Genomic DNA, 13,123 nt, shown 5'->3' with positions numbered 1-13,123 from the left:
ACTACACTTATAAACCATCAGACGATGTTCAGAAGGTTGGCATCGTTAAAACAGTGCAACCAGCAATCAATACTGATATGTTGGGTACTGACTCCATTGAATTATTGTCTGATCGATTCACTTTCATGAATCAGGTCATTTGAAAACATCATTCAATCATTAACAATAAACAAAAACATGAGATTAGTCCAAAACATGTTGCATTTAATCATGACTCTGGTTCATTCACATGCATTCGGTTCTGCGTTACTGGCACCAGCGTCAATAACTTCCGCGGCAACCAGGCTCGCTATTGGCTGTTTCGGTTGCTGACGATTTTTAGAGATGCACGAGCCGTTGATACGCACCGGCTCGCGAAAGTAAAGAACGGTTTTTTGAGCGCCCCGAAACTGATCGTTCACCCGAAGCCGAAGTTTACCGAGACATTACGATTTTTGTGTATATGATACATATTCTGATTTTGATCTCTGTCGATGTATTCCTTGTATATACAACTTTTGCGTTATGCGTATCACGCATTGGTTGTGCGAAGTCAGAGCAAATTCTGTGCGAATTGAAAGGACACATTGGATGATTAAAGCTTGAACTTTTGCGTGTAGGATTTTTTTTAGTAAAATTTTGTGGTCAATCCGATCGAACGCTGCTTGTAAATCTGTGTAGATTACGTCGATTTGAGCTTTTTGTTCGATGTGCGACATGCAAGTCGACATGAAGTCAAACAAGTTTGTACTTACTGAGCGACCAGGCATGAAACCGTGTTGGTCACTAGAAATATAACTCTAATATATAAGTGCGTATAAATATAAGTGCGTAAGTGCATAAACGTACTCACAATTATTTTGAATAATTTAGATGCAGCAGAAAGACTAGTGATGCCATGGTAGTTCCTAACGTTTCGACGGTCAGCGTTTGTAATATCGGGAACATGTGGGAAACTTGCCTTGCTCGAAAGATTTGTTATAAATATGGCAAAGGGGTTCGGCTAAAGCGTGTACACAACGACTTAATATAACTTTGGGATTCCGTCGGGTCCTGCAGAGTACGAGTGTTTTAATTTTTTTTGCTGCAGCTTTTATCATGTCAGAAGAGATGTGAAATAAATCCAGGTCTACCAAATCGACAGGAACAGACTCAGCAGCAGCCTCAGCACCGAGATCAGATGCGGTCTTATCAGCGAACACAGAAGCAAAAAATTGTGCAAACATTCCACACTTGTCAGAATCGGATTTAGGTTCCAAATCATCGAGGCATACATTTGTGGGGATTGATCTTACGGAGTTTCCAGTTTATAATAAGAATAATTTGATTTTAAAATTTTCTCATCTTATCATCAATTTTCGTTGAATATTCTGCCGTCTGTTCAACCGAATATTCAACAGAACATGGTGATCGAAAAATCGAAAACCAGATTACAGTGTCGATGTTTCATTTCTGTAAAGGGCCACCAGCGTCCTATACAACGCTAGTTTTGTGCGAGTTTGCAATCTACGGGACCTTAGCTGGTTACGAAGTCCGTAGAAGGCCCGGTTCGCAGCTGGAACTCGTCGTTTCACTTCGCGGCTCATATCGTTGTCACTATTCACAAGCGTACCAAGACAAATGAATTCATCACTTCGAATCGTTCCCCATCAATCTCCACTTCAGCACCAACACCACGGGAACTCCCACGCTTCCTACTAGCTACCATGTACTTTGTTTTGGAAGAGTTAATGAGAAGTCCCAATCTGGTTACTTCCATCTTAAAAGGCACGGCCCTACGGTCGATACCGATAACATCAATGTCGTCCACAAAACCAAGAAGCATGTGAGATTTCGTGATGATCGTACCGTTTCTTTGCCAGTTTGCTCTTCGTACTGCACCTTCGAGGGCGATGTTGCTATCCACACGCATGCTCTCGATCCCTCCAGCGTCATATGACTCAGCTTAATTAGTTTCGTCGGGAAACCGTGTTCCAGCATGATCTGCCGCAGGTCGTTTCTTTTCACTGAGTCGTATGCCACATTGAAATCCACAAACAGATGATGCGTCTGTATAACCTACAGACCTCCCGGAATTCATCGATGATCTGTCGTAGGGTAAAGATTTGATCCGTCGTGGAACGCCTCTGTCAAAAATCAGCCAGGTATTCGCCAAAAAAGGATTCTGTTAACGGGTCAATATGAAGAACAGGGTACGGAAGAGCATGCAGGGTTGAGCAATGTAATGCCTCGATAGTTGCAACAATCCAATCGATGACCCTTCTTAAAGATAAGGCATATGAGGCCTTCCAACCAGTCGTTTGGCATTTGTTCATCCGCCCAGATCCTTAGTATTATCTGGTGGATCGCATAGTACAGCCGCTCGCTTCCCGCTTTTAGAAGTTCGGCCGGGATACCGTCCTTCCTAGCGGCCCTGCCGTTTTTCAGCTCACTAATCGCCTTTTTCACCTCCTCCTGTGTTGGTGGCTCCTCAGCTTGTTCGTCACTCAAAATTGTCATCCTGTTCCTGCTCTGCTCATCCGGCTCCTCACCATTCAATAGCACCTGAAAATGCTCCTTCCACCTGGCTGCAACCGTTTATCAGTAAGCAGGTTGCCGTCCTTGTCATTACACATGCCCGGCACAGGAAATTTCCTGCTTCTGACTCTGTTGACTGTTCTATAGAAGCTCCGCACGTCGTTTCTAGCATAACTGTTCTCTGCGCTGACGAGCACCTGCTCCTCGTACTCGTGCTTCTTTCGACGGTGGACTTTCATTTCGGCTGCTCTTGCCTCCCTGTAAGTTTTCCCATCTGGTCTCGAGGTACGACAAGGCCCGTCTTGACTCGGGAGAGACTGTTAGTGTCAGTAGGATCGTAGCGCTAGCCCCGCAATTGTCCTGTACACTTAACGGTTGGCTGTGAAGTTTTTGTATTGTAAACAGAAGGTCAAATTCCGAATCGGAATGTAGCACCAAGGCTTTGCTTTTTTTGCCTCCCTGTATCTCTCACTACTCTGATGCGTAGCCGCAGTGAACATGCGACTCCTGGCACGGAAAAGTTGTCGCCCTCTGGCACTCGGCATCAAACCAGCCGTTACGATGTCTTCCACGCGTCGTACCTACCACCTCTCTTGCAATCGTTTCGATGGTACCGTGGATACTGTTTCACAGCCCATTTATGTCTTCCACTCGTTCCTCCTGCTGTTCTGCGATCCGTTGATCCAGCTCTCTGGCGTATTCTGCAGCCACGCCATCAGCTTTCAACCGCTGGATGATGAAACGCGTTGTCCTCTCTGTGAGAGATTTCAACACGTTCGACAACCATGCACTGATCTTACAAACGACGAGATAAATATCAGAGTCAATGTTCGGTCCCCGAAAAGACCTAACATCAGTAACATCCGAAAATCAGTACGTGATCGATCTGGAAGCTGGCTTCACCATTTGGATGCCTCCAGGTGTGTTTCCGAATATTTTAACATGGAAAAGAGGAGCTGAATAAGGCCATCCCTCTGGCCGCTGCAAAGTTTATCAACATCAGGCCGTTTCTATTGGTTGACGAGTGGAGGCTATACCTTCCAATGACCGGACGAAAGAATTTCCCCTCTCCCAACCTCTGCTATTCGTAGCCTAGGTCTTTGCCGATTGATCCGTTTCGTATTTCTAATTTCGTTGATCGGAAAGGTCTCTGTATGCTACCCTACCAGGGTCGCGATATCTGCCTCCTGCTGATGGGGCTGCCATCTTAGGTGAAGCTGGCGGGATACAGTATTTCATACTCAGCCGCTTGCTTCGAAACATACGCTGTTTGGGCCGCTCCTCCTGAAGATCAGACGCACCGGGTTTTTTGAGCTGAGACGCTTATAGCGGCATCGACTGGCCTTTCAGTAGTCATGAGGGAAGATAATGCAAACTACCTATGCCTCGAAGTTCCTTACCAAAGCACCTCCTATTCCAAGTATGAAAAGGAAGCTGCAGTAATCCGGTATACATGCACCAAATTCTGCAATCTTCTGGAATCGACTATAAGCTTCTCCACATTTAAATAAATCAACCTTGGTGTGTGCAGTCCCGTGACAAAGTTCATAAAAGGGGCTGACATACACCAGCCTGACAATCTCAGCGAAGATTTGGAAAATGTTGTTACTGACGAGAAATCGGACATGGTGGAAGTTTACATTGGTCTTCATATGACAAAATCAGCTAAGAAAGAGTTGGTCGGGATGAGTGATATGGATCGAGAACCGGTTTTTCTTTATGAGAGTGATAATGGAAGGATAGCCAAACAGTAAGATGAAATAAAATCGACGTTAAATCGGTACTCCATTTCTCCATAAATAACCCGAGAGATGCAGAGCTACAATCCTTAAAAAAAGTGATTATCAAGTTTCCAAGTTTTGCGATCTATTTTCGGTTTGAATCGGTTAAAATTACATTAGAACTTTACATTGTCAATAACGTTACAGGATCCATGAAGCAGAAAAGATGGGAGTTGGCCGAACTAAATTACCACCAGTAGCTGTACGTCATTGATCGGAAGAACGATGTCAAAAGTTTGGCTGTCCCGGATTTGCAATTCCAGGTACGTTTTCACGACTTTGGATGTTCATTTGTTTGTTTGTTTATTTGTTTATAGCATCATCTGACAGTTGTCTTAATGAGACGATAGTTAAAAGGAGCTTAGCCTAAATAATTTTCGGTTTAAAAATATGTGTGGATTCACCAAAGTTAAATAGTTGTTCAACATTTGAGAAAATTCTGCGGGCTCGTAGTAACCGTAGTTCGTGCGGTGGAATGTATTTAGTAGCATGGATGAAGATCTCAGCAGGCGTTGTGCTGCGTGAAAATTTATCGTGGATAGCAATTTCGGTGAGTCTATTTCGCCATTGAAAATCTTAGCAACGAATAATGCCTGCTGTGTCTTCCGGCGACGTTCAAGCGTTTCAAGTCCTAACAAACGACAGCGATCCGTATACGGTGAAAGAATAACTGAATTACGCCAGGAGAAGTCTCTCAAAACCAAACGGATAAACCTTCTTTGCACACGTTCTAATCTAAAATTCCAAGACAGTTGATGCGGGGTCCAAACCACGCTTGTATTTCCCAGTATGGGACGCACCAAAGAGCAATACAACGCTTTAAAGCAATGGGGACCCGATCAGAAGAGCATAACTAAAAAATGACAAAATTCTATCAACGCGAGATACAAATAACATGTTTTGATACAATTTTGTATTTTCCATATGATTTTGACAAAAAAATTGAATCTGAATGAGTTATTATAACAAAACCTGAAATGAAGTAGTTCTTAAACAAGTCTAACAAATTTTTCGTTTTTATCAAAACCTGTTGATTCTAACAATGTTTGTTATTATATTGTTCTATATACTATCATATTTTGTTAGAAAGCTGATACATTAGTAACAAATTTTGATATGTGTTTGATACTAGTAGAACCATTTCGGTTATAATTTCTGTTATTTTAACACCTAACGGGATCAAATTGAAAACACAGCCTGTAAGGTTTTTCCCGTAACAAACTAATAGCTTCTGTTACATTTTTGTTTTTTCTTTCTGATCGGGGATCCTTGGAATCACGTCCAAATTTTGAGATGAAACCAAGTTATCTGGTGGCTTTAGAAACGATCGTTGTGCGGTGTCTTTCAAAAGTCAATCTTTGGTTCATGATTACGCCAAGATCGTTTACGAGATTGACTTTGTTCAACACCATTCCATCAATTGCGTACATAATAATTGTTGGTGATTGAATCCGGTAAAATGTAATCGCTTAACATTCTGCCGTGCTCAGTGTCAAGGCATTTAGTTCACACCACGTCACGAAGCAGTCCAGCAGGGACTGTAAACGGTAACAATCTTTGATATTACGAATCGTCAAAAAAAAATTAAAATCATCGGCATAAACAAGTCTGCAACCAATTCCTAGCGCGCTAGCCGCATCGTTGAAAAAGATGATGGAAAGTAGTGGCCCAAGATTACTGCCTTGCGGTACACCAGATTTATTCGTGAAGAATGTAGAGACAGTAGCGTCGAGCTCAACCTGCACCGTCCATCACACAGGAATGATTTCAACCACGTAACGAAACGTGACGAAGCTCCCAATGACGATATTTTCTTCAGCCGTCGTGCATCAGAATTACTTCGTCTTTACTTGTACTGTGGTCGTTTTTCATTTGATGCTTGGCGCAAACGTATTGTTTGTCGTCAGTAGATAGCTCATGTGATGGTTTTACTTCCAATTCTGCATTAACGAATTTTTTCATAGCTCCAGAACGCTCAAAGCCTTCCACGTCGAAACCGCCATTTTCTCTCATTTATGCAGTCTTCACTGTAAGTTTTAACAATCATTCGACATGACTCGGCTGCAGTATTTCAACACTAGGCTAGAACTACAACCTTCCTTTTTCGAATAAAAAATGAAAGTCAAAATTTCCCACAAATAACACTCAAACCAAATAGTTTGAATACCAACATTTTTACATACAAAGAAACAAAACAGGTTTATCGAAACTTGGCAAGTGTGAACTCATAAACTGACACAAACTAGAGCGGACGGAATCGAGCTGGCAAACGGGATCATTGGAAGAAATGTTCCAGAAATCAGACGCAGTGTACAAGGAAGTTTGAAATATTTTCCGAAGTGAGTAAGAAACTAATTTGGTTTGGAACAAGGTGGAGACACAGACCTTGTTCCAAATTATAACCCACAGTTCAGTTCAGATGCTATAAAGTCAAGGACACTGTTACTTAAGCACTTTTAATACTTCGTAAAATTCCACAAAAAGTGTTCTTCCAAACCTCCTTCTGATCCATCATTATAAAACTATTTTTCTCTAACACCGAAATTACACAAACGGTGTGAGAAATGAAACTTTCGTACGCCTAACAGAATATAATAATTGAAACCGGCAGAAAAATTCTACCAACAATAAAATCAATTGGTTCCTCTAAATGTGGAGAAAACCAAAAATATTTAGAGTTACCTTTTGAATTCCCCAGTTCGCTAGAACCTGTAAACCTTCGTCAATCCTGTCGTCGTGTCTCAGATACAACTACTCCAATGTTTTTTCAATCACTGGAATGTCAATAAACACAGTAAACCCAAATTATTACCTGGAATTCCGCTTTTTCAGCTTCGAACTGCTGCGTGGAATCTTTCTCGACGATGATTTTTTTCAATGCTTTATCTACCGAATCCATCCAGTTGGTCATTTGGATGAACTTATCCCGATAGGCTTCCCATTGGGCGGGAATTTTGTACAGAATACTTTTTACATTTTCAACCCGTTTGCATACCGCAATCCATTTATCGTTGGCTCTTTGATACGGATGGAACAGAACCATATCGTTGGGGAATTGTTCCCCGTACACACAATTCGTTCGCTCTAGAGTAGCCAGCAATTTCTCCACTTTTTGTAAATCATTTGCTTGGAAAAAGTTTGCATTGCGTTGTAGAATGGTTTCATAATTTGCGTTGTGATTGAAAGCTTGTTCCTCAGCATTTAGCTCTTTTTCAATTTCATGAATACAATTATTGAATGTGATCTCATTTGTTTTGAATTCCAGCTTCAGTATATGGCAAGGTATCTTGGATATAATATCACTCCATTGCTTTTGAATTGTTTCCACTTTTGTAATTACCGCTATCTGCTCTTGAGGTGGTAGAAACTTGAGAAGTTCTTCGGTGTGCGTTTCAAGTTTAGCAATCATAGATTGATCTACATTCCGGAAGAAATCCAGCTGATTCTCTATCTCACTTTTTTTCTCTATTGCAATAGAAGCATTTTGCCAAAGATCTGCTTGCCTTATGAAACTTTCTACCTTGCCTAATGAAGCGTTGAAGTTTTCCCATATTTTTTTGTTTTCCTGTAGTTTGTACTCCCAATCATTCGCGTTGTTTATTACGTAGCTAAAGCGTTCATTCAGCTGCTTCATTATAGCAGATGTATCACTGAAATCAACACTCTTATCTGTGTTGGATAGCTTGAAAAGGTTTTGGTAAACGTTATTTTTACTTTCCAGCATTGATTTGTAATACAGAGTACGACTAAAGAAGGATTTGTGCTTCATAATATTATTATTCGTTTGCTCGGGGTCGTTAGTGAATGCATACGATATAAGGAGGCTCTCCGCCTCATCTAACCAGCTGGAAATTTCCTTCTGACCGGATTCTAGTGCTTCTTGTTGTGTCAAAATTTGATGAAATAGATGTAATTTGATTGGAATTTGTGCCCTAATGCATACGAGAGCTTCTTTCTCTTTTTTCATCAGGTGCATCATCTTGTCAACTTCATCTCTCGAGTATTCTTTTATCAGCGCCTGAAAACTTCTACTGATCGATTTAAAAAGTTCTTCCATGGACTCAATTTCACATGCAATTTGTTTAATATCGTGTTCACACTTAATAATTTCTTTTGAGTTTTTCATGTTAGTTCTCGATAGGGTTTCGTTTGCCTTCGCAATCCAATCACTTAATCGAGCAGCGTCGGTTTTAAATTTCTGTCTGTGTTGAAGTATATCACCAACATGCATGTACTGCTTAGATTTTTTGAAAACTTGCTCCCACTGGATCATGATTTGGCGGTATCGATGTTCAATTACGATTGCAGTGTCATAATCACATGTTGACTTCAAAACATTGTACGTATCTGTTAATAAATCTTGTTTCGCTTTGAATTTGCTCAAGTTTTGGAAGAAATATATCTGCTCATCTTCCGTCATCTGCAATGCATTCTGTGCTTCTTTGATCCAGTTTTCTAATTCATTGGTCAAAACACGCCATTTTTGCCAATGTACGAGCACATCTTCCAGCATGGTTTCTGTGCAGATTAACCGAGACGACACGTTTTTCCACCGACCCTCAATGTCTGCCAGGAAAGTATCGATGTGATACCCTTCCTTTTTCGATATGTTTCCATCTATTTTATATTCTTCTATCACTTGCCGCATATCGTCAAGAGCCTTTTCAAATTCTTGCAAAATTTGATTCTTAGTTACAAAGTTTTTCAGCTGATCCAAAGACTGCTTGACAACCTCCTCATTGTCGTATTTCACTCCGTTTATCTTTGTCTCCAATAAGTTTAGGAAAGCTATCAGGCAACATTTATGTTCCAGGAACTTTAATCGTATCCTTCTATGTTTCGCTCTTGGCTCAATTTCCAACAACCTTTTTTCGAGGAATTTTATTTGATTGATTGGGACTGCCTTGGCTTCGTTCCGTTGCTTTAAATCATTGAATGTTTCCAGTACTTCAGGATACGATACGAAAAATTGTTTATGTGCCTCAAGTTTTTTGCTTATTAGAGAGGCAGTTTCTTCATTCATACAGCTTGGAATATCATCGTCGTTCAGAAGTTTTTCTCCATTGCTTAACCACAATCCTATGACACCAATTTGTCCTGGAATATGGCAGTCCAAATACCACAGCCAAAGTTGCATATGATTTTCCAACTGTGCCCACAAGTTGCTTAACTCCTGAATTTCGAACACACTTTTGGAGGCATAAATGTTTTTGAATTTCTTATATGTATTCCATTTTTCTGTTTTCTCCAGGAGAGAACTCTCGTATTTGTCATATGAAAGTGGGTAGTTTCCATTAAGGGTGTCATAGTATCGTACTTTATCTCTCAGCCAGTCGAGTAAGTACAATAACTCTTGTTCGCTATCGCTTTTGGAATTGATATTCTATAATTAAAAGTTTCGAATAAAACTCAATTAATTCAAGGTTGATTAATACTACATACCTTAACATCAGGATATTTATGCAAAAACTGTGCAACGTAAGTCATGATACATTTTTCGTCGGGACAAGTCACATCCACATCTTCAGCATCCAATAATCTTGCAATGCCCAATTCTGATTCCGCAACATTGAAAGCAGTATCCAAACGATGGCGGTTATTGAATTTTTTCATTTCTGCAATGTTTATCAAATTTGTTTTAATTGCATCGATTAAAGACAGGAATGCGAATCCATCACGCCAGCTGGCACCAAAATCACGAACTTCCAATCCCGATTGTCTGCAAAAAATTTTGTTAATTGTTTTTATAAATGTAGTAACATGCATCATACTTTGGCAAAGCGTTGTTCACCCAGCTGAGCAAAGTTTTCTTAGGCCCTTGCTTCATCACATCCTGCTGTGGAATAGTTGAAGGCACCGCGTGGATAAACGGTTTACTAGGGCTTGGAATATGCGATACCGAACCGCTATCCAGACTGCTTACCGATCCGCTAAGATTCTCATTCAGATAGTGTAAAATTCGACTATTTTCCTCTATTTGGAAGTACAGAATTATTGTCCAAATTAAGCCTAATACCACAGCTGGCCGTCCGTCGACGATGTCGGATGGATTGATGTTAACAAGCTTAATTCTTTTATTGGTTAAGAATTGCAAAGCTGTATTTATGTTACTCAGATAGTGTGGTCTTCGCAGTACTTTTCCCTTTTCCGTGGGCAAGCGTTCTCCGGAAAGTACTTCCAGTAAGGCCAATAGTTTTGTTCCATCTTTTAAATCCTGTATTATATCGTTGATACTTAATGGTGGATTGCGCTAAAATATAACAGAAGAGAAACATTATAATATCAAGCGAAAAAAATCCATGCCTTAACCCCAACTTCAGTTTAAAATTCTACTTTGTTTCCGGTTTACAATTTTAGCTTGAAATATTTATTTATGGATATCGATTTCACATGCAGGCGCACTTATTTATACAAACATGTTGGTATATGTAGGTTAGAGCAACATGACAGCGAGGTAACCAAGAGACTGTTGTTTGAGGAACATGTTTATTGATTTTGGCACGTTCTACTTTGTCATATTGATAAATATTATTTATAAACATTTCAAAAGAACCATGTGTACCATATGTGGAACTCTAGCACTATTATTGGCGTTAATATTTTAAGAAGAGACGTTCGAAAACTTACCTTACACAGAAAGGAATTGATCCAGTTTACGAATGTTTTCTTCTGTACCCGTTCTTGTTCATCTACAAAATACAAACGAAAACAGTTAAGTAATTAGTTTACATCTATTCCACACAATGTGATTTACTCAAATAGATTAAAAAAATCCTTGCAAGAATACCGTCTAACAACATAAAAAGTTACTGTTCACAGAAGCTCAACCTTTACATAAACACCTAGAAGCTAGATCAATGGAATCGCTGTGGTAACTGGAAAAAAAACACCGGTATACTGCTGGAACTGCGTACTACAACTTTCCTGAACACAATTACCAAATACAGGGTGCTCCACATCAAATAGTATCACGGGGGAAACGCTATGTAAAATTACCCATTGGGTATTTTGTGTTAATAATTTGTGTAAAAGTAGCTTGGAGTGTATTGTTTACACTGTATTTTTATCGCTTTCAGTTTTTTCAAAAATTGGGAAAAACAAATGTCGCGAATTCATTTTGTGCAAGCACCTGGAAAATCGTCAACGCTCTCATCGGGACATCGGAACACAGCCTGGAATCGTGCAGTCAACGGTTAGTGGCGTGATTAAACGTCACTACGATAGTCTGAGCACCAAACGAAAGGGAGAAATGCGGTCGGAATGGATGTTCTAATGATCAAGATTAAAAGCGTGTTGTGAAGGTGTTTACGCGGAATCCCAATGTTTCGGTCAGGGATGTGACCTCAAAGTTGAATCCAAGTCGTTCAGAAAGCCAAGGACTGGGAGGGACTGCATACGTACAAGGCTCCAAATCATGACAAACGGCAAAATACGATGGGAAAGTCACGGACCCGGAAACTCTATACCCAGATGCTGACGAAGCACAAGTTTGATGTTCGGGAGGAAGTAAGGAAGGAAAAACTTTCAAAATTTTCCAAAAAATACCTGATTTGGCCAGCAATCTGCTCCTGTGACAAAAGGAGTGCCCGTCCGAGGCTACCGGGACTGCGAGATCTACTTCAAGCAGTGTCTACAGAATCTACGATATTCCCTCCGAATCTAGTGCCACTATTCCAATTGTGTCCTGGTACGAAGCCAACGCACAGGCAAAAATAAGACAAAAAGTGGAACTTAATTCCATAGTGCTTTCACCTTCATCCAAGCTAAATAGTGTCTTCAGATTAGTTGTTTATATAAATTACCCAAAAAATCGCAAATTGTTAAAAATTGTGAAAAGTTTACTATACTAAAAATAAAAAAAAAACTAACAAAACGTCCACACACAACGTGCGTTATTTTCATTTCTAGAAAAAATGTCAAATTCGTTTCAGGGAAAAAACGTCGTGGTGGCGAGTTCTCGTTTGACATGTTTGTTCAAGAATGTATTAAGACAGCGAGCCTTATCACCGTAGAAAAAAAGAAGACGATTATCGCAGTGAAAAGTGGTTCTACCGTGACCATTCCGAAGCCTGTATAGAACTTACCTAAAATTTAGTTTTTCGTACTTAATTTATTTTAGTTGCATTTTTTACGAAAGTACTGTTCGGAGGAATTGTTAGGGCATACAAAACACATATTTTTGCCGCAGACCATAAATTTCTAGAACTTTTCCTTACAAAGTTATATCATATTTAAGTCTATTTTTTCGATAACTTCAAAAACGTATAAGTTTAAAAGGGTCAAGTGGAATCATGATGTCAATACTTTTCCTTGAAGTTAAGCTCAAGTACTTTAAATTCTTGTAAGTTCCATTAGTCCCAATATACTTTTTAACTTTGTACCTAAAGAAGATAAGATTTTCATTTGTTCAACAATGTTTCATATTTCTGAATCTTCTATAACCTTTTTGAATAAACCGTTCCTCTATCTCTTAACACAAAAAAGTTAGTTTATTTTATAATAAATTTTTCATAATTTTTGACAATCGCAAGATCATGCGGGTCATTCACGCAAACAATTCTTCCGAAAACACTATTAAGCTGGAATAAAGGTGAAAGGCGCTATGGAAATAAGTTCCACTTTTTGCCCTATTGGACCACTGTGCAACGGGATGACCTTCGTACCCAAGAACATAATCCCCCCTCCCCCAACGCACCGGAACTAAGGCCTAACGAGAAATACTGAGCCATTATGCTGCAGGCACTATGAAAATATCCCAAAGAGGTCGAACCGGAGGAAGAGATGAAAAAAGAAAAAGATTTCAAAAGCTAATAGAATTTATAGAACTGAACAGTCTGTATCAATCC

The 13,123-nt window shown here is 39.9% G+C and overlaps 1 protein-coding gene across 3 annotated transcripts in view; it reads right to left on the bottom strand.

Annotated features, from left to right (window-relative positions):
- Window positions 1-13,123, bottom strand: part of LOC129726123 (muscle-specific protein 300 kDa) — an 83,481-nt gene that overhangs the window by 58,126 nt on the left and 12,232 nt on the right. For all 3 annotated transcript variants that reach the window (XM_055682773.1, XM_055682775.1, XM_055682774.1), the window contains exons 2-5: window positions 10,905-10,966; window positions 10,049-10,527; window positions 9,720-9,996; window positions 7,090-9,660 (exon numbers count right to left, since the gene is read on the bottom strand). In XM_055682773.1, coding sequence (XP_055538748.1) covers window positions 7,090-9,660; window positions 9,720-9,996; window positions 10,049-10,527; window positions 10,905-10,966 — 3,389 coding nt within the window. The remainder of the gene's footprint in view (window positions 1-7,089; window positions 9,661-9,719; window positions 9,997-10,048; window positions 10,528-10,904; window positions 10,967-13,123) is intronic.

This window comes from Wyeomyia smithii, chromosome 2, assembly GCF_029784165.1.
Source record: "Wyeomyia smithii strain HCP4-BCI-WySm-NY-G18 chromosome 2, ASM2978416v1, whole genome shotgun sequence".
NCBI classification, from domain to species: domain Eukaryota; kingdom Metazoa; phylum Arthropoda; class Insecta; order Diptera; family Culicidae; genus Wyeomyia; species Wyeomyia smithii.
The sequence above is the reverse complement of the archived record's forward strand: the minus strand, read 5'-3'. Positions and strand labels throughout refer to the sequence as shown.